This window comes from Rattus norvegicus, chromosome 1 (assembly GCF_021556685.1).
Source record: "Rattus norvegicus strain SHRSP/BbbUtx chromosome 1, alternate assembly SHRSP_T2T, whole genome shotgun sequence".
Lineage (NCBI taxonomy): Eukaryota > Metazoa > Chordata > Mammalia > Rodentia > Muridae > Rattus > Rattus norvegicus.
This window is the reverse complement of record NC_141534.1, coordinates 250,867,950-250,890,662: the sequence shown is the minus strand read 5'-3', so window position 1 is coordinate 250,890,662 and position 22,713 is coordinate 250,867,950. Positions and strand designations below refer to the sequence as shown.

The following is a 22,713-nucleotide window of genomic DNA, read 5'->3' as shown; positions in this document are numbered from 1 at the left end:
CTTCCCACCAACCTCCAATAAGCCTATTAAAAAATGTGGTACAGAAGTAAACAAAGAATTCTCAGTGAGGAATATGGAATTGCTGAAAAGTACCTAAAGAAATGTTGAACATCCGTAGACATCAGGGAAATGCAAATCAAAACAACTCTGAGATTCTACCTCATACCAGTCAGAATGGATAAGATAAAAAACTCAGGTGACAGCAGATGCTGGCGAGGATGTGGAGAAAGAGGAATACTTTTCCATTGTTGCTGGGATTGAAAGCTGATACAATCACTCTGGAAATTAGTGTGGAGTTTCCTCAGAAAAAATGGACATAGGACTACCTGAGGAATCAGCTATACCACTCCTCAGCATATACCCAAAAGATGTTCCACTGTATAACAAGGACACATGCTCCACTATGGTCACAGCAGCCTTCTTAATAATAGACAGGCGCTGGAAAGAACACAGATGTCCTTTAAGAAAAGAATGGAGACAGAAAATGTGGTACAGTTACACAATGGAATACTACTCAACTATTAAAAAGAATGACTTCATGAAAAATAAAATTCTTACACAAATGGATGAAAGTATAAAATATCATCCTCAGTGTAGTAAGCCAAACACAAAAAATCACACGTGGCATGCACTCACTGATAAGTGGATATTAGCCCAAAAGCTCTGATTACCTTATGGACTATCCATATGAAGCTCAAGAAGGACAACCAAAATTTAGATGCTTCAGTATTTCTTAGAAGGTAGAACAAAAATATTCATAAGAGGAAATATGGAGACAAGATGGGAGCACAGACTGAAGGAAAGGCCATACAGAGACTCTGCACTTGGTGTTTCAGCCCATATATAGTCACCAAACCTAGACAATATTGCTGATTCCAAGAAGTACATGCTGAAAGGAGCCTGATATTGTTGTCTTCTGAGAGACTCTGCCAGATTATGACAAATACAGGTTGGCTTGCAGCCAACTGAAAATAGGGTCCCAAATGGATAAGTTAGAGAAAGTATTGAGGGAGCTGAATGGGTTTGCAACCCCTTAAGAAAAATAATACCATTCTGGAAATCAGTCTGGAGGTTCCTCAGAAAATTGGACATTGAACTGCCTGAGGATCCAGCTATACGTCTCTTCGGCATATACCCAAAAGATGCCCCAACATATAAAAAATACACGTGCTCCACTATGTCCATAGCAGCCTTATTTATAATAGCCAGAAGCTGGAAAAAACCCAGATGCCCTTCACCAGAGGAATGGATACAGAAAAAGTGGTACATCTACACAATGGAATATTACTCAGCTATCAAAAACAATGACTTTATGAAATAAGTAGGCAAATGGTTGGAACTGGAAAATATCATCCTGAGTGAGGTAGCCCAATCACAGAAAAACACACATGGTATGCACTCATTGATAAGCGACTATTAGCCCAAATGCTTGAATTACCCTAGATGCCTAGAACAAATGAAACTCAAGATGGATGATCAAAATGTGAATGCTTCACTCCTTCTTTAAAAGGGGAACAAGAATACCCTTGGCAGGTATTCTTGCCAAGGGCAAAGGTGAAAATAGATACAGAAGGAACACCCATTCAGAGCCTGCCCCACATGTGGCCCATACATATACAGCCATCCAATTAGACAGGATGGATGAAGCAAAGAAGTGCAGGCCGACAGAAGCCGGATATAGATCGCTCCTGAGAGACACAGCCAGAATACAGCAAATATAGAGGTGAATGCCAGCAGCAAACCACTGAACTGAGAATGGGACCCCCGTTGAAGGAATCAGAGAAAGAACTCGAAGAGACTGAAGGAGCTCGAGACCCCTTATGAACAACAATGCCAAGCAACCAGAGCTTCCAGGGACTAAGCCACTACCTATGGACTATACATGGACTGACCCTGGACTCTGACTTCATAGGTAGCAATGAATATTCTAGTAAGATCACCAGTGGAAGGGGAAGCCCTTGGTCCTGCTAAGACTGAACCCCCAGTGAATGTGATTGTTGGGGGGAGGGCGGCAATAGGGGGAGGATGGGGAGGGGAACACCCATAAAGAAGGGGAGGGGGAGGGGTTAGGGGGATGTTTGCCCGGAAACCGGGAAAGGGAATAACAATCGAAATGTAAATAAGAAACACAAGTTAATAAAAAAAAAGGAAACAATAGCCGATAAATAAAAGGAAATATTATAAGTTCAAATAATTACAAAATGAAAAAGAAAAACAATACCAACAAACCGGAGCTTCTAAGGACTAAACCACCATCCAAGAGTATACGTGGACATACTCATGGCTCCAGGTGCATATGTAGCAGAGTATGCCATTGTCAGCCCCGAATTGGAGGAGAAGCCCTTGGTCCTGCCAAGGCTTGGTGCCCAATTGTAGGGGAAAGTCAGAGCAGAGAGTTGGGTAGGGGTGGATGGGAGGCTGGGGGAACACTCTCCCAGAAACAGAGGAAGGGGGAGATGGAATAGGGGGTTTATGCATGGGAAACTGGATAAGGCTATACCATTTCAAATGTAAATTTTAAAATATCCAACAAAAAAAACCTTTTTATTATTTATTTTACTTTTCATTTAAATTTTCTTGGACACTTTATATATTTACATTTCAAATGTTATCCCCTTTCCCTCCTCTCCCAGAATCTCCTCCCCTGTCCCTCTCCTTCTATGAAGATGCTCCCACTCCCACCTACCCACTCCAACATCTATACTCTTGCATTACCCCACATTGAAGACAGGAGACTTCCAAGGACCAACTGCTTTTCCTCCTATTGATGCTGGACAATGCCACCCTCTGCTACATATTCTCTACTTACCAAATGCTACATAGCAGACAATAACTAAGTGCTGCTCTTCATACCCAGTTTTCTAAGTCCACTTAACAGTGTGTCTGGATCCAAATGTAGACTCTAAAAGTTGATTGCATACTATGCCTTCTGACTTCATTGCCAATGTAATACATGTGCGTAAATTACTTAAATGATATATAGGATATTCATTGGTTTTCTCCTAAATATTCTTAAGAAGTATGTCTTTCTCAGTTTACATTCCAGATAACAAAATATTGCTGTTCACAGAGATCAGCATTTGAGCTCAAAACAGTAATTTCTGAGAAGCTTTTAAATGATACTAACCTCTCACAGTTAGGTTATATGTATATATGATCATATATTCATATACAGAGTTGTACACATGCATGTGCATATACAAATATGCACCCATATACATATGTCAGGTTTGCAGGCACACATTCCATATAATTAGTAGTCCTATACTACAAATAATAAAGTGACTACCTTGTCTTGGCATTTTATTACAAATAAAATTAATTTGTGACCCTGGTTGCTTGTTCATAAGTGCTAAATACAAAGTGTTGATAGCAGTAAAGCTAATAAGACTGACTTATACTTACTTCTCATTAGCTTAATTTGGTTAGGTAGTTTTCAATTTCCCATCTACAGTTTTACTATTGTGCACATTTTCTAAGTTACTCAGATTTATCTGGCTCAATGCAACTTGTACTGAGTTGTTCAACTGCCACTCTATGTGTGCCTTAGTCCAGAATAGCTGATACTTCCACTCAGGTCCATAGCTTCCACTACCAAAGATTGAGAAACTCCTCCCTCACCTGCGGTCCTTACCCAGGGTCAAATCCTATCCCTAATCTGCATCTGGAACCTCTGGTCTATATCACTGGTCATATAACGTCACCATCTTGGATATTCACTGGTAAATAAAACTATGAGTATTACAAGATACCCAACTACATTTGGATTAGTTTTAAAGCCTGCAGCAAGGAATTTAGTACCCAGAAATGTGTTGCTGGTTAAAAGCCCATGGATGGAGAAGCCAAAAACCCGAGGTTACAGCTTACTGATGTTATAATGCTAATGGTCATAATGTTCAACTACTGTGTGTGTGTGTGTATGTGTGTGTGTGTGTGTGTGTATACATAAACTTGGGCTGTTATAAATTTAGGTACAATAAGTTTCTGTTTACAGATTAGAAGTCTATGCAGAGATGTGTGTATTATAAAAGTGCAAAAAATAAGAGTCCGAGTACTCAGCCCTTTATTAACCCAATATTCCTGCTAAGAAGTGGTAGAAAAGCTGTAAGAATTAGAGGATAGGATGCAGAGAAGTGATGTGCAAATAAAACGACACACTTATGCACATTTGATCTTTGACAAAGAAACCAAAAATATACAAAGGAAAAAAGAAAGCATCTTCATTAAATGGTGCCATTCTATCTGGATGTCTGTATGTAAAAAATTACAAATAGGCCCATATTTGTCACGATGCACAAAGCTCAAGTGCAAGTGTTTTGAAGACCTCAATATAAAACCAGATACACTGAATCTAATAGAACATAAAGAGGGGAAAGGGCCTTGAACTCATTGGCACAGGCAGAAATTTCCTAACGAGAACTCCGATGGCTCATGCACTAAATTCAGGAATTGATAAATGGGACCTCATGAAACTAGAAAGCTTCTGTAAGGCATCAGACATAGTCAATAAGACAAATTGATATCCTACAGGTTGGGAAAAGGAGATAGGTGTTGGGGGAGAGTGTAACTTAATCTTATATTGTGTGGGTGAAAGGACTGAAGCACTGAAGGCCAGCAGAAAGAATTGAAACAGGTGAATTCAGGAGGTAGGAGGTTGGGAGGACACTCTAGAATGTACCAGAGACATGGGAAGTGAGTGATTCTCTGGAATCAGAGAGGGCAGATACCCTAGATGAAAGGCCCCACAGTGGGGAGAAGGAAATTATTGAATTCGCCACCAGCAGAAAGACAGGTCATTAAATGAGAGATGGGGTTGCTATCACACAAGGAAAGCTCTGACCCATAATTCTTCCTGTCCGAAAGCAATGCAAGGATGAAAATGGAGAAGAGCCTGAGGAAAAGAAAGTCCAGTGACAGGCCCAAAGTGGGGTCCAGCTGAAGGGGAAGCCCAAGACCTGACACCATTACTGACCCTATGGGGTGTTCACAAAAAGGGACCTACCATGACTTCTCTCCAAAAGACCCAACAAACAGCTGAAAGAGTCAGGTGCTGATATGTGTACCCAACCAATGAAAAAAAAACTGCTTACCCTCCAGTTGAATTAGGGAAGAGCTGTAGGAAGCTAAAGAGGAGGCCAACCCTGTAAGAGGACCAGCAGCCTCAATTAACTTGGGACCCTGAGATTAGACACTGGATCACCAACCAGGCAGCATACAACAACTGAGATGAGACCTCCAACACATATACAGAAGAGGACTCCCAGGTCTGGGTTAAGTCAGAGAAGATGCATCTAACCCTCAAGGGACTGGAAGCCCTAGGAAGTTTAGAGGTCTGTTGGGATGGGTACGGTGGTGACATCTTTCTTGAAACTGGTGGGTGGGGAGTATCGGGAAACAGGGAGCAGGTATTGGATGTAGAACTCCCAGGGAGTGGATCACAAGAGGAATAAAATCTGGAGTGCAAAAATAAATAAATAAATGAATAAAGAAAGAAAGAAAGAAAGAATGAATGAATGAATGAATGAATGAATAAGTAAACAAACAAACTCTCAAGAAAGAAATCAAAGAAGATCTCAGAAAATGGAGAGATCTCCTATGGTCATGAATTGGTAGAATTAACAAAATAACACTACCAAAGCAATCAATAGATTCGATGCAACCCCCAGTAAAATCCCAACAAATATTGTTTTTTTTTTTATTTTCATTTTTCTACATACAGTCTGCCAGTTAGACCAACACTAGTTTTTGAAGGAGTTGTCTGTTTTCCATTGTATTTTTTTGTCTTCTTTGTCAAAGATCAAGTGTCTGTAAGTTTGTAATTTTATTTCTGGATCTTGAATTCTATTCCGTTGACCAGTGTTTCTGTCCCTGTACCAATACAAACTTACAGACACTTGATCTTTGACAAAGAAGGCAGAAAAAAACAATATTTGTCACATTACACAAGCTCAAGTCCAAGTGAGTCAAGCAACTCAACCCTAAAACAAGATACTTTGAATGTACAATGTAACAAAATGGAAATTGGGAAAGAGCATGGAACTCATGTGCACAGTAGACTATTTCCTAAATAAAATGGCTACAATGGCTCAGGCTCTAATATAAAGAATTGATAAATGGGACCTCATGAAACTGAAAAGTTCTGTAAGACAAGGACATTGTCATTAGGACAAATTGAAATACAACAGATTGAAAAAAATCTTCAGTAACTTGACATCTGATAGGGGTTAGTATTGAAAATATACAAAAATCTCAAAAGCTAACCACCATAAAACAAAAAAAAAAAACCACACATTCAAAAATGAGGTATAAAACTTAACAGAGAATTCAAAAAAGAGGAAACTCAAATGCCTGAGAATCACTTAAAGAAATGATCCAAGTCCTCAGTGATCAGAAAAATGCAAATCAAAATGGCCCTGAGATTCCACAGTACACCAATCAGAATGGCTAAAATCAAAAATTCAGGTGTCAGCACATGTTGGCAATGATGTGGAGAAAAGGATCCTTCCTCCATTGATGGTGGGATTGCAAACTGGCACAACCACTCTGGAAATAAACTTGAAGGTTCCTCAGAAAATTGGAAATATATCTACCTGAAGACCCAGCATATACCCAGAAGATGTGCCACCATGCCACAGGGTGTGTCTTCCCCTATGTTCATAGTGGCCTTCTGTGTGACAAACAGAAGTTATAAACAGCCCATATGTCCCCCAAAGGAAGAATGTGTTAGGAAAACATGGTTCATTTGCACAATGAAATACTATTTACCTATTAACAACAATGGCAACCTGAGTGAGGTAACTCAGACCCAAAAGGACATGCATGGCATGTACTCACTAATATATGCATATTAGCCAAAAAGTACAAAATTCCCAGGATACAGTCATAGAATTCAAAAAACTAACAAGCCAAAGGGCACAACTGAACATGCTTCAATCAACATGGCAGAGAGAAGAAAGCAATCGTGGTAGGCGGGAGATCAGACGTAAGAAGAGACCAGGCTGGGAAAGAAGCTGAGGTGGCAAAAGAAGAAACATTATCTTGTATTGGGGGAAACAGGACTAAAGCCCTGAGAGTCAGATAAAAAAAATGGAAACATGCAACCTTGGAAGATGGGTTGCAGGGGAACCTTCTAGAATGTACCAGAGATCTGGGAGGTGAGAGATTCTCAGGACAAAAAGGGAGGGACTCCAAAAGAAATTCCCTCAGAATATTGGACATAGAACTACCTGAGGACACAGCTATACACTCATGGGTATATACCGGAAAGATGCTCCAATATATAGCAAGGACACATGCTCCACTATGATCATAGCAGCCTTATTTATAATATCCAGAGAATGGAAGCAACCCAAATGTCCCTCAACAGAAAAATGGATACAGAAAATGTGGTACATTTACACAATGGAGTACTACACAGCCATTAAAAAGAATGAATTCATGAAATTCACAGAACTAGAAAACATCATCCTGGGTGAGTTAACACAGTCACAAAAGAACACACAGGGTATGTATTCATTGACAAGTGGATATTGGGACAAAATCTTAGAATACCGACAACACAACTCAGAGACCATTGAAGCTCAAGAAGAAAGAAGACCGAAGTATGGATGTTTCAGTCCTACTTAAAAAGGGGAGCAAAGTAATCACAGGAGGTTTAGTGTTAGAGGAACATGAAAGGAATAGTGGAGGTGGAGAGGAAAAACAGGGGGCGAGGCTCAGGTTTGGAAGGAGACAGGGGAGATGTTCAGAGGATCAGGAAATTGAACAGAGGTGTGTAGCAATAGAAGATGGAGAACTGGGTGGTAGGCTATAGAAAGTCCTAGATGCCAGGAAAACAAAGGCTCCCAGGACCCAACAGGGATGGCATTAGCTGAAATACCACCACCACCCCAAAAAAGAGAGAGGGAACCTGTAGAGACGATATCCTGAGTTTAGGCACATCCCTGATTGGTGGATGGAGCCATTCACCCTTCTCAAAAATTTAACCCTGAATTGCTCCTGGATAAAGAAAATAGAACGATAAAGAATGGAGAAGAGACTGAATGACAGACCACCATAGACTGACACACATGGGAGTTTGAGAAAGGACTGAGGTAACTGAGGGGGGTTGCAAGCCAATAGGAAAAACAACAATATCATCCAACTAGACAGTCCAGAGCTCCCAGGGACTAAACCACCAATGAAAGAAGGCACATAGAAGGACCCAGGGCTCCAGCTGCATATGTAGCAGAGGATGGAGTTATCTGGCATCCATGGGAGGGGAGGCCCTTAGTCCTATGAAGGGTTGATATCCCAGTGTAGGGGAATGCTAAGGCAGTGAGTTGGGAGTGAATCAGTGGGTGGGGAAGCTACCTCATACAGGGGAATAGGGTAAACTGAGAAGGAGGATAACATTTGAAATGTAAATAAATAAAAGAACAAGTAATTTTTTTTTAAAAAAGGAAATGCCCTACAGTTGGAGAGGGAACAGGTAGAGTCCACCTCAGGTAGAAAGACAGAATGTCAAGTGAAGGAATTGGGTTGCCATTCCGCAGTCAAAAACTCTGACCCAGAATTGTTCCTGTCTGAAAGAACTGCAGGGACAAAAATGGAGAAGAGACTGAGTGAAAGGAGGTCCAGTCACAGGCCCAAATTGGGATCCAGCTCAAGGGTGGCACCAAGGTCTAATACTATTACTGATACTATGGTGCATTTGAAAACAGGAGCCTAGCATGGCTGCTGTCTGAGAGGCTGAGGAAGCAGCTGAAAGAGTCAGATGGAGATACTTACAGGATACTGAAGTACAAAAGCTATGTCCCCTTGTGGTCAAATGACGGAAAAGTTGGGAAAAAGTGAGGAAGAGGGGAACCCCATAGGAGGACCAGCAGTCTTCCTAGACTCCCAAGGTCTTCCTTGTTGTGCCACCAACAAGGCAGCATACACCAGCATATTTGAGGCCCCCAGTGCATATACAGCAGAGGAATACCTGGTCTAGCCTCAGGGAGAGAAGATACACCTAACCCTTGAGAGAATTGAGGCTCCAGGAAGAGTGAATATCTAGTGACATGATGCTGTTGGGGACAAATTATTGGAGACAGGGGCACTGCTGAAATATAGGATGAAGAACAATCAGAAGGCAGACTGAGAGGGAGATAAAAACTGGACTGTAAAAAACATTAAAGAGGTCCCCTGCAGTCCAGACACTGCCCAGAACCGAAGGGATCTGATCAAAAGCTCCCTGAACTCAAATCCCTTGGGAGGGAGAGTTAAACCTTCAGAGGGACAGACATGGATGGGAAGCCAGAAGAGATTAAACTCTGCCCACATTTCTGACTCCAGAGGAAAACACCTAATTCGATCTGGGATCCTTTTGCACAGGGGCCCCGGGAAAAGGCAGCACAGGCCCTCCTCGTTGCCGCCATCACAGAGAGCTCAAAAGCAGCCCCCCATGAGCAACTTCAGCCAAGGGACCACAGGTAAGACCAACTTTTCTGCTCCATGCGACATGCCTGGTGGACTCAGGACACACAGAGGCAAAATTCCTCTGGGACTGGACACTTCCGGTTTTTACCTGGAGCCACAACCCCACTGATCCCTGCCCAGAGTTCCCTACTCCCAAACGCCTTGGGAGAGAGAGCTCACAACCTGGACAGGTGGGCACTCCTGAGATTGCAGGGTGGGAGAAACCATGAATACTGTCCATCCCTGGCCCAAGAGGAAACTGTATATGGCCTCTGGGAACCTGAAGATAGAGGCACTCGAATGGCAGATTCCCTGCAGTCCAGACACCAGCCGGACTTGAAGGTAACTGGTCAACAGTTCTCTGCACCCAAATCCCATGGGAGGAGGAACTAAACTTTCAGAAGAGCAGACGCGCCTGGGAAGCCAGAAGAGACTACACTCTGCCACATTTCTGACTCCAGAGGAAAACACCTAAAGCCATCTGTGACCCCGGGGCATGGGGCCTGAGGAAAAGGCTGCGCAGGCCCTCTTGGTTGCTGCCCTAACAGAGAGCTCAAAAGCTGCCCCCCCACAAGCAACTCAAGCCAGGGGACCACAGGTAAGACCAACTTTTCTGCTCCAAGCGACCTGCCTGGTGGACTCAGTATACAGGCCACAGGAACAGCTGAAGACCAGTACACATGAAAGACTACACACCAAAAGCAGAACACTCTGTTCCCATAAGTGGCTGAAAGAAAACAGGAAAACAGGGCTACAACACTTCTGACACACAGGAATATAGGGCAGTCTAGCCACTCTCAGAAATGGCATAACAAGGTAACACCAGAGAAAACCTGACAGCGAGAGGCAAGCACAGGAACACAAGTAACAGAAAACAAGACTACATGGCATCATCGGAGCCAATTCTCCCACCAAAGCAAACACTGAATATCCAAACACACCAGAAAAGCAAATCTAGATTTAAAATCACATTTGACCATGATGATGGAGGACTTCAAGAAAGACATGAAGAACTCGCTTAGAGAAACAGAGGAAAACATAAATAAACAAGTAGAAGCATATAGAGAGGAATCACAAAAATCCCTGAAAGAATTCCAGGAAAACACAATCAAACAGGCAAAGGAATTAAAATCGGAAATAAAAGAAATAAAGAAAGCACAAAGGGAGACAACCCTGGATATAGAAAACCAAAGAAAGACATAAGGAGCTATAGATACAAGCACCACAAACAGAATACAAGAGATAGAAGTGAGAATCTCAGGAGCAGAAGATTCCATAGAAATCATTGACACAACATTCGAAGATAACATAAAACGGAAAAAGCTACTGGCCAAAACATACAGGAAATCAAGGACACAATGAGAAGATCAAACCTAAGGATAATAGGTATAGAAGAGAGTGAAGACTCTCAGCTCAAAGGACCAGTTAATACCTTCAACAAAATCATAGAAGAAAACTTCCCTAACCTAAAGAAAGAGATGCCCATCAACATACAAGAAGACTACAGAACTCCAAGTAGATTGGACCAGAAAAGAAAATCCTCCTGTCACATAATAGTCGAAACAAAAAATGCACAAAACAAAGAAAGAATATTAAAAGCAGTAAGGGAAAAAGGTCAAATAACGTATAAAGGCAGACCTATCAGAATCACACCAGACTTCTCACCAGACACTATGTAAGCCAGAAGATGCCGGAAAGATGTCATACAGATCCTAAGAAAACACAAATGCCAGCACAGGTTACTGTATCCAGTAAAACTGTCAATAAAAAAAAAGATGGAGAAACCAAGATATTCCATGACAAAACCAAATTTACACAATATCTTTCTACAAATCCAGCCCTACAAAGGATAATAAGTGGTAAAGCCCAAAATAAGGAGGCAAGGTATACCCTAGAAAAACCGAGAAACTAATTGTCTTGGCAACAGAACAAAGAGAAGAAAAGCACACAAACATAATCTCACATCCAAACACGAATATAACAGGAAGCACCAATCACTATTCCTTAATATCTCTTAACATCAATGGACTCAACTCCCCAATAAAAAGACATAGATTAACAAACTGGATACGCAATGAGGACCCTGCATTCTGCTGCCTACAGTAAACACACCTCAGCGGAAAAGAAAGACATTACCTCAGAGTGAAAGGCTGGAAAAAAACTTTCCAAGCAAATGGTCTGAAGAAGCAAGCTGGAATAGACATTCTAATATCAAATAAAATCAATTTTCAACTAAAAGTCATCAAACAAGATAAGAAAGGGCACTTCATATTCATCAAAGGAAAAATCCACCAAGATGAACTCGCAATTCTAAATGTCTCTGCTACGAACACAAGGGCACCTACATACATAAAAGAAACCTTACTAGAGCTCAAAGCACACATTGCACCTCACACAATAATAGTAGGAGATTTCAACACCCCACTCTCATCAATGGACAGATAATGGAAACAGAAATTAAACAGAGACATAGACAGACTAAGAGAAATCATGAACCAAATGGACTTAACAGATATTTATAGAACATTCTATCCTACAACAAAAGGATATACCCTCTTTTCACCACCTCATGGAACTTTCTCCAAAATTGACCATATAATCAGTCATAAAACAGGCCTCAACAGATACAGAAAGATAAAAATAATCACATGTGTCCTATCACACCATCACGGGCTAAAGCTGGTCTTTAATAACAATAAGAGAAGAATGGAAGTTGAACAATGCTCTAGTCAATGATAACCTGGTCAAAGAAGAAATAAAGAAAGAAATTAATGAACTTCTGAATTTAATGAAAATGAAGGTACAACATACACAAACTTATGAGACACAATGGAAGATGTGCTAAGAAGAACACTCATAGATCTGAGTGCTTGCAGAAAGAAACAAGAGAGAGTATATATAAGCAGCTTGGCAGCACAACTAAAAGCGCTAGAACAAAAAGAAGGAAATACACCCAGGAGGAGTAGAAGGCAGAAAATAATCAAACTCAGAGCTGAAATCAACCAAGTAGAAACAAAAAGGACCATACAAAGAATCAACAGAACTAAAAGTTGGTTCTCTGAGAAAATCAACAAGATACAAAAACCCTTAGCCAGACTAATGAGAGGACACAGAGACTGTGTCCAAATTAACAAAATAAGAAATGAAAAGGGAGACATAACTACAGTATAAGAGGAATTCAAAAAATCATCAGATACTACTACAAAAAGCAATATTCAACAAAACATGAAAATCTGAAGGAAATGGACAATTTCCTAGACAGAAACCAGGTACCGAAGTTAAATCAGGAACAAATAAACCATTTAAGCAACCCCACAACTCCTAACGAAATAAAAAAGGTCATTAAAGGTCTCCAAACAAAAAAGAGCACAGGTCCAGATGGGTTCAGTGCAGAATTCTATCAGACATTCATAGAAGACCTCATACCAATACTATCCAAACTATTCCACAAAATTGAAACAGATGGAGTGCTACCGAATTCCTTCTATGAAGCCAAAATTATCCTTTCAGCTAAATTACACAAAGACCCAACAAAGAAAGAGAACTTCAGACCAATTTCCCTTAAGAATATCGATGCAAAAATACTCAATAAAATTCTGGCAAAGCAAATCCAAGAGCACATCAAAACAATCATCCACCATGATCAAGTAGGCTTCATCCCACACATGCAGGGATGGTTTAATATATGGAAAACCATCAATGTGATCCATTATATAAACAAACTGAAAGAACAAAACCACGTGATCATTTCATTAGATGCTGAGAAAGCATTTGACAAAATTCAACACCCCTTCATGATAAAGGTCCTGGAAAGAATAGGAATTCAAGGCCCATACCTAAAAATATTTAAAGACATACACAACAAACCAGTAGCTAATATTAAACTAAATGGAGAGAAACGTGAAGCCATCCCACTAAAATCAGGGACTAGTCAAGTCTGCCCACTCTCTCCCTACTTATTCAATATATTTCTTGATGTTCTATCCAGAGCAACCAGATAACAAAAAGAGATGAAATGGAAACAGATTGGAAAAGAAGAAGTCAAAAATCACTATTTTCACATGATAGGATAGTATATTTAAGTGATCCCAAAAATTCCACCAGAGAACTACTAAACCTGATAAACACATACAGCAAAGTAGCAGGGAATAAAATTAACTCAAATAAATCAGTAGCCTTCCTCTACACAAAAGAGAAACAAGCCGAGAAAGAAATTAGGGAAATGACACCATTTATAATAGTCCCAAATAATATAAAATACCTCGGTGTGACTTTAACCAAGCAAGTGAAGTATCTGTATGATAAGAACTTCAAGCCTCTGAAGAAAGAAATTGAAGAAGATCTCAGAAGATGGAAAGATCTCCCATGCTTATGGATTGGCAAGATTAACATAGAAAAATGGCCATTATACAAAAGGGATCTACAGATTCAATGCAATCCCCATCAAAATACCAAACCAATTCCTCAGAGAGTTATACAGAAAAATTTTCAAATTCATCTGGATAACAAAAAACTCAGGATAGCTAAAACTATCCTCAACAATAAAAAGACTTCCTGGGGAACCACTATCCCTGAACTCAAGCAGTATTACAGAGCAATAGTGATAAAAACTGCATGGTATTGATACAGAGACAGACAGATAGACCAGTGGAATAGAATTGAAGACCCAGAAATGAACCCACACACCTATGGTCACTTGATTTTTGACAAGGGACCCAAAACAATCCCGTGGGAAAAAGATAGCATTTTCAGCAAATGGTGCTGGTTCAACTGGAGGTCAGCATGTAGAAGAATGCAGGTCGACCCATGCTTATCACCTTATACATAGCTTAAGTCCCAGTGGATCAAGGAGCTACATATCAAACCATATACACTCAAACTAATAGAAGAAAAAGTGGGGAAGCATCTTGAACACATGGGCACTGGAGAAAATTTCAGGAACAAAACACCAATGACTTATCCTCTAAGATCAAGAATCAACAAATGGGATCTCATAAAACTGCAAAGCTTCTGTAAGGCAAAGGGCACTGTTGTTAGGACAAAACAAGAACCAACAGATTGTGCAAAGATCTTTACCAATCGTACAACTGAAAGAGGGCTTATATCCAAAATATACAAAGAACTCAAGAAGTTCAACTGCAGGGAGACAAATAACCCTATTAAAAAATGCGGTTCAGAGTTAAACAAAGATTTCACAGCTTAGAAATGCAGAATGGCTGAGAAACACCTAAAGAAATGTTCAACATCTTTAGTCATAAGGGAAATGCAAATCAAAACAACCCTGAGGTTCCACCTCACACCAGTGAGAATGGCTAAGATCAAAACCTCAGGTGACAGCAAATGCAGGCAAGGATGTGGAGAAAGAGGAACAGTCCTCCATTTTTGGTGGGATTGCAGACTGGTACAACCATTCTGGAAATCAGTCTGGAGGTTCCCCAGAAAATTGGACATTACTACCTGAGGACACAGCTATACCTCTCTGGCATATACCCAAAAAATGCCCCAACATATAACAAAGACACATGCTCCACTATGTTCATAGCAGCCTATTTATAATAGCCAGAATCTGGAAAGAACACAGATGCCCTTCAACAGAGGAATGAATACAGAAAATGTGGTACATCTACACAATGGAATATTACTCAGCTATCAAAAACAGTGACTTTATGAAATTCATAGGCAAATGGATGGAACTGGAGAATATCCTCCTGAGTGAGGTAACCCAATCACATAAAAACACACATGGACTCATTGATAAGTGATCATTTGCCCAAATGCTCAAATTACCCTAGATGCACAGAACACATGAAACTCAAGGATGACCAAAATGCGAATGCTTCACTCCTTTAAAAGGGGAACAAGAATATCCTTGCAAGGGAATAGGGAGGCAAAGTTTAGAAGAGAGGCAGAAGGAACACTCATTGAGAGCCTGCCCTACATGTGGCCCATATATATATATATATATATATACAGCCACCAAACTAGGTAAGATGGATGAAGCAAAGAAGTGCAAGCTGACAGGAACCGGATGTAGATCTCCTGAGAGATACAGCCACAATACAGGAAATACATAGGTGAATGGCATCATTACACCACTGAACTGAGAACGGGACCCATGTTGAAAGAATCAGAGAAAGAACTTTTAGAGCTTGAAGGTGCTTGAGACCACAAGAACAACAATGCCAACCAATCCGAGCTTCTAGGGACTAAGCCAATACCCAAAGATTATACATGGACTGACCCTGGACTCCAACTGCATAGGTACCAATGAATAGCCTAGTAAGAGCACCTGTAGAATGGGAAGCCCTTGGTCCTGCCAAGACTGAACCCCCAGTGATCGTGATTGTTGGGGGGAGGATGGTAATGGGGGGGATGGGGAGGGGAACACCCATAGAGAAGGGGAGGGGAAGTGGTTAGTGGGATGTTGGCCCAGAAACTGGGAAGGGGAATTATAATCGAAATGTAAATAAGAAATACTCAAGTTAATAAAGATGAAAAAAAATCTAAAAAAAAATAAAGAATAAAACAAAACCAAAAATTAAAATAAATAAAATTAAAATCTCTTTCCTATTTCAGAAAATGCTTAAGGCACAAAATGATAATTATATATGAATAGTTTTCTTACATAATATATTAAATAAATAATAAATGAAAATCCCATAATGGCATGAATTTGGAAAAGCAGTGGAAAAAATACAAAGCTTATTTATTCACAATTTCTTATACTTTATCACATGATTTGAGTCGGTTTACATCTCTGCTGCACTTCATATTGTCTTTTTCCTCAGTTATGTTACTTTTTGTAGTGAAATAACTGTCAATGTGTTCTGATTAACCAATTCCCCTTATTTGTTCCTGAATCCATATTGTACTTTCATGGCTCAATAACTATTCAAGTTGGTTTTCAAATGATACTGAACCGAGGCTTTTCAAAGCTCTGGCAAATAAGTTTTCAGTGACTGTGAATTTACTTGAAAAATGAAATAAATGAATATATATAAATGCTTTACCTGCTTCCACTTAATTAGGTAATAATCAATAAAGTCCCGAGGATTTGTAACATCCAGTGATTCTTGATGTTCTTTTATTTTCTTCAGAAGGTAGTTTCTATTATAATACATATTTTTAGCTAATGTCGTATGACTTCCCGGACAATAATCAATTAAAACAGGGAAAAAACTGCAAAACTACATGGAAAAACACCAAGGATTTATTAAATGCATAATGTATAGTAAAGAAATACATACATACTATAATCTAGCAATTCTCATTTGGTTTATAGTTACATATATGGCTTAGGTTCACCTTGAAAAAGAGTTGCTCCATTTTAGTATAATAATATTATATATAAACTCTATGCTAGTAGAAGAATTGAGGAAGAAAATCCTGCTCATATAATTCTGGTTCATAGTGAATTTTCCACATTCAGTAATAATTCAATTTTACCTGCAAAGTTTAAATATCATATGATATAAAGTAGTGTAATCCATACATTCTGGATGCCAGTATATGTTAAGAAAATAGGGTAAATAATTTACTGCAGAAAGCTTTTCAATCAGCCAATCTCTGAGATGAAGTGAAAGTATAGAATTGTGTGGGTCTCTAAAGCTGCTTGGACAAAAATTATACACCTTTATTTACTTCTCTGTGGTCCAAAACTACTATATAGAAAGAGAGCAGGAGATGCTAATTCCTCACATGGAAAGATTGTCACGATATTAGTGACCTACACACCATACAACCATTCATACCACCATTTCTTCTTGTTCCCATGTCAGGGAGGATCCAAAATAAAGCAGCAAACATTCCAATGTTTTCAGTGCTTCCTGTATCATTATCCAAAGTTTCCTTTAGCAGATTATTTTCTGTCTACACTGAGCAATTATGCCAAATACTGAAATAAGTAGGTCTTAACTTTTCACAGTACAAGAACTTGTGAGTAATGCAAGAATATTCTTTTATGAGTGACTGAATATCTTTCTAAAAATCAATGGATTAATTTGTAGAAAAAGCTCTCTGAAAGTCAATGACTAAAAATAACATCACATAGGAAGCTAAGTAGCTTGAGCCATCTTGGCATTTGTGCTTTGTTTATCTGTTGGTTAAGCAAAGGATGTAGACCTCCCTTGCAGAGGTCCTATCCATACTACTCTAGGCAGGTCATGTGTATCATTACACCACTATTAGTCCCCTTGTAATTTGACCTGAGAGAAAGAATAGTCACAAGTTTCCAGGAGGAGATGAATTTTATTCACCTGTGTCCAGGGACTGCTCAAAATCTTCATGTTCTCATTGAGTTTTTCCATCAAGTTAAGAAAATCCTGATCTTTATAATCAAAACGATTCTGGAAAATAATGGAGCAGATGACATTGCAAGGAGCACAGCCCAGGATAAACGTGGGGTCACAGGGTGAGCCTGAGGAATGGGAAACAATTGCAATATGTTATTAAAATATACCAAGAGGGCACTTTATCTTTGTAAATAGATAAAAATCCTGGAGAAATTTTAAACTTCACTAAAATAAGATTTTCAGTCTTCATTTTATTTTGGAGAAAGTACTTAAAGACAAGTTTCTTCATAATTTAAGCAGATAACTTGACTGTTCTGTGAAAGGTATTTCAGGGGTGAGTATCATTCACATAGCAATTGAAGATCTGTTCATCACCTAAGCCAAAACAGCGAATACAGAGAGAAATGGTTTACACAACAGAAGACAGATATGTAATATACTTAGCAAAAATGAGATGTTGTTAATGAAAACAGTTCAAGGTTACTTATACCAGTCATTTTAGTAAGTTCTTTGTGTTTGAAGATTAATACTGTCATGTGTAATTTCTTAAAGCATACAAAACATAATAAAATGAAATTATGATAATTTTTCAAATCATGATGAAATTCTATTACATAGCGAAGGAATGAAATTATATTTTGACTCATAAGTAACCAGGACTATGAAAACGAGCATTCAAGACACATTGCCACATCAGTGAATTTGGGGAGATGAAAGTAGGTCCACAAAATGAAAACAAATATCATCTGGTTTGGGATCTATAGATGTAGATGATGTCACTACCACCATTATCAATAGCAACTCTTCTGTACTAAAATGATAAGCAATAAATAAGTTATGTTCGCGCTAAGAATGGAACTCATTAGACAATTAAAATAAAAGCTGTTGTAAAGTAATGCCAGTAGATCGCGATCCTTTGTACTCTAACAGGATGGAAAACTCAAAACACAAAAATTTACTTACCATTGGTTTTCCTCAGTTCCTCCACAAGGCACCGTGCTTCCTCTTGAACATGATCCTCAATGTTCCTTTTCCCCATGCCCAAATTCCGCAGAGTTGTGAGGGTAAAGCGTCTTATTTCTTTCCATCTATTTCCATGGCTAAAAACAATTCCTAAACAAATGGGAATAGAAACTACAATGTGATCTCAGAAAGAAAGAGGGCACTGGAGAAGACACAATCCTAGAGAGGCATAGTCTGAGCCCCAGGATCAAGTCTGGCCTTTGCTGTCTATCTTCTTCCTCTCTGTGAATGCTACCCAGCTCACTCATAAAAATGCATACTTACCAAGGTCTTTATTAATTTTTTCAACTACTGGGAAGCTTCCTCTTTCAGCAAACTCCTCCCCATGATCAATCAAGGCTTCTTTTACTGCTTCATATCCATGCAATATCACAGTGGGCTTCATGCCAAAGTAAAGAGTAAATACAGGACCATACACTTTTGAGAACTGGAAATTGAAAAGCAACCAATGGGTACTTGTCACTTTTCAGTGATGTCACAATGGCCCAGGCACTTGATATTTAGAATACAATAAAGTACCGCATCAAAATATTCAGCAGGTCTCTTGATTGTATTTCAATAAGTACTTCAGGCAAAAGTTTTCCAAATTCATTTTGGGGCTGAATTGCTCATGAATAAAAGATCCATTCCATGGGCAGTCACCAACCCTGACAACTGTTACTGATTCAATGTTGTGCTTGCAGACAGGAACCTAGTATGACTTTCCTATGAGAGACTCAAAGAGCAACTGATTGACAAAATTATAGATGTTTACAGTCAAAAATCGAACTGTAGGAAGAGTAAGGAAGAGTGGGAAGATTGAAGGAACATAAGGGAATAGCAATTCCATAAGAAACCAAAGAGTGTTAACTAACCTGGGCCACTGGGAGTTTTCAGGGACTAAATCACAAACTAAAGAGAATACAAACCCTGAACTGAGGCTTCGGCACATATATAGGAGAGGACTACCTTGTCTGGCTTCAGTGGGAAAGGATGTGCCTAATCCTACAGAGACTTTATACACCAGGGAAGGGAGATGAATAAGGGGCACCTTCTTAGAAACAAAGTAGAAGGAGAATGAGGAAGAACTATGCAAGGGGATGATAGTCAATATTGGGGGGGGGTAAATAACATAATAATAATAATAATAATAATAATAACTAATATTAATTTAAAAATGTAAAAGTACTCAACATTTAAAAGCACTCTTTTTTATCACTTGATGCCTGGACAATCTAATTCCTTGTCGCTCATACTAAAATTAGTGTCAATGCTCAGATGACGATTTCACCAACACCTGTAAGCCTTTTTCTGTGCAACTTACCTTCAGGAATAAAAGAGAAAATCCATAGTGAGGACCCCAAGTTAATTATATCATTACCACAAGTGTGGAGACTGTGTAGTACCAAAGCTGCACAAAGCATGGGCATCTGTTAAGAGAACAGTTTCACCCTGAGGCATTCTTGGTCCCAGGCACAGAATAAAAGTCAATTTGAATAGTATCAAATATGTTTAGTTCTCTTATTTCCTGTGTTTTGCCTCATCTATGGATATTTTATTTTAATAAAACATCAGTTATTTAGGGAACTTCAATACCAAAAGATAATAAATACACATCTTTAAAATGCTGCATGATTTGGTGGATGGTGTCATATGCCCTTTTCCAGAGACTTAGCAAAAAATATGGAAACAGCAATAAAATAAAGAAAAGAAGTATACATAGTTTTCGCAATTTTCCAAATGTTATTTTAATATGTAAAGACCCAAAGTTCTCTAATTCACCATAGAAATTGCTTTTTCTTCAATTTCTCATGGGGATAGAAATGAACCTTCATAGGATTCTAACTTTACAATCATTAATCAATTAGAAGGCCATTTGGGCAAGTCCTGAAAATGTAAATGAAAATAAGATTACACAGACTTTATACGCTATAGTTATGAATATATGTATATAAATATACCTATTTGCATGTACCAATTAATAAAAGAATGGCCATTGATTGTATAAAAGAAAAGTAGGAGTGTATGGGAGGGTTTGGAAAGAGAAAAGTGAAAGAGGAATATTTTATGATCTCAAAATAATAATTATGTAATTATAATCTCAAAATGAAAAGAAATTTTTAAAAGAGTTATATTCACCTTTCCTTGCAAGGTAAAAGAGGAGCATAAGCATACTTACACTGGTTAAGGATTGGGTGATGTTCTTCACATTTAGCTGAAAGATATTGCCAATAATTGGGAGAGGAATAGGGCCTGGGGGGAGCTTTCCTCTCCCAGAACTCTGTCTCCAGATTGACAGGAGAATAAGACAGGTGAGAGTGAGCACCAGCAACATGACCAGATCCATTGAGTTTCTCTTTATTGACACAGCTCTGCCAGGAAGCATAGAGCTTTTATCATGTGGCTGCTGAATCAATATTGCATAATTGACTAATCAGCTACCTGCTGATCTTTTTCTTTTACATGAACTTTATCCTAGGGACAATAACAAAAATAAGCTCTTCTTCGTTCTTAAACATCTCATGATATAACTCAAACTGTGTACTTATCTGCTTGACCTTCCCAAGGTTAGAAGTATATGCATGAGCCACCATGCCCAAGTTTAACTGTATATTTAACTGTGTGTATAATTGAAATATTTGTTACCTCAGACATTTACACAAGCATTCTCAATAACTGTAACTTTATAAATATTTAATACCCCATTTTTCATTGGGTTGTTTGGTTCTTTGATGGTTAGCTTTTTGAGTTCTTTATAGATTTTGGATATTAGCCCTCTATCAGAGGTCAAGTTAGTGAAATAATTTTCCTTAATCTGTCGGCTGCTGATATTCCCTATTGACTATGTCCTTTGCCTTACAGAAGCTTTCAAATTTTGCGAGGTCCCGTTTATCAATTCTTGATCTTAGAGTATGAGCAATTGGAGTTCAATTTAGGAAATTTCCCCTTTTCCAGTGAGTTCAAGAAACTTTCCCACTTCCTCTTCTATTAAAATCAGTGTCCCAAACTGGGATCCAGCTCAAGGAGAGGCCCCAAGGACTGACAATATTACTGAGGCTATGGAGTGTTCACAAAAATGGACCTATCATGAATACTCTCTGAAAGACCCAACAAGCAGCTGAAAGAGAAAGATGTAGATATTCATATCCAACATATGGACAGAAGCTACCAGCCCCTGTGGTTGAATTAGGGAAATCTAGAAGAGGCTGAGGATGAGGGCAACCCTTTAGGAAGACCCGCAGTCTCAATTAACCTGGACCTCCGAGAGCTCTCATAAACTGAACCTCCAACCAGGCAGCAGATACCAGCTGATATGGGGCTCCCAACACATCTACAGCAGAGGACTGCTCAGGCCGTGTTCAGTCAGAGAATATGCACCTAACCCTCAAGAGACCGGAAACCTCAAGGATTTATGAAGTCTGATGGGGTGGCAGTGGGGAAATCCTCGTGGAAATAGGGAGTTTGTTGAAGTGGGGGAGATACGGGATTGGAACAGTCAGAGGGTGGACCCAGAGGGAAACATATTCTAGAGTGTTAAATAAAGATAATAAATAAATTTTTAAAAAGTATTTAAAAGACTAGTGCGGAATTCTATCAGACTTCATAGAAGACATCATACCAATACTGTCTATACTATTCCACAAAATAGAAACAGACAGAGCACTATCAGTTTTCTTCTATGAAGCCACAACTACTCTTAAACCAAAACCAAAGACTCAACAAAGAAAGAGAACTTCAGACCAATTTCCCTTATGAATATCGACTGACAAATACACAATAAATTTTTGCAATCCAAATCCAAGAACACATTAAAATGATCATCCATAATGATCAAGTAGCTCCATCCCAAGGGTGCAGGGATCGTTTAATATACAGAAATCCATCAATGTAATCCGCTATATAAACAAACTCAAAGATAAGAACCACATCATCATTTCATTACATGCAGAAAAAGCATTTGACAAAATTCAACACCCCT

General features: G+C 39.1%; 1 protein-coding gene across 8 annotated transcripts in view; it reads right to left on the bottom strand.

Moving 5' to 3' along the window:
• Positions 1 to 21,130, bottom strand: part of LOC134485234 (cytochrome P450 2C6-like) — a 30,466-nt gene extending 9,336 nt beyond the window's left edge. For 2 of the 8 annotated variants that reach the window (XR_015643325.1, XM_087594132.1), the window contains exons 1-5: positions 20,914 to 21,097; positions 19,020 to 19,182; positions 18,696 to 18,845; positions 17,697 to 17,857; positions 16,452 to 16,628 (exon numbers count right to left, since the gene is read on the bottom strand). Coding sequence is in view for 6 of the 8 variants with exons in the window: in XM_087594132.1 (XP_087450258.1) it covers positions 16,452 to 16,628; positions 17,697 to 17,857; positions 18,696 to 18,845; positions 19,020 to 19,182; positions 20,914 to 21,081 (819 nt within the window). In the remaining 2 variants the exon portion in view is untranslated. Of the gene's footprint in view, positions 1 to 16,451; positions 16,629 to 17,696; positions 17,858 to 18,695; positions 18,846 to 19,019; positions 19,183 to 20,058; positions 20,165 to 20,913 lie in introns of all 8 variants that reach the window. The other 6 variants (XM_087594221.1, XM_087594298.1, XR_015643341.1 and 3 more) reach the window with 6 other exon arrangements.
• Positions 21,131 to 22,713: the final 1,583 nt, after the last annotated feature.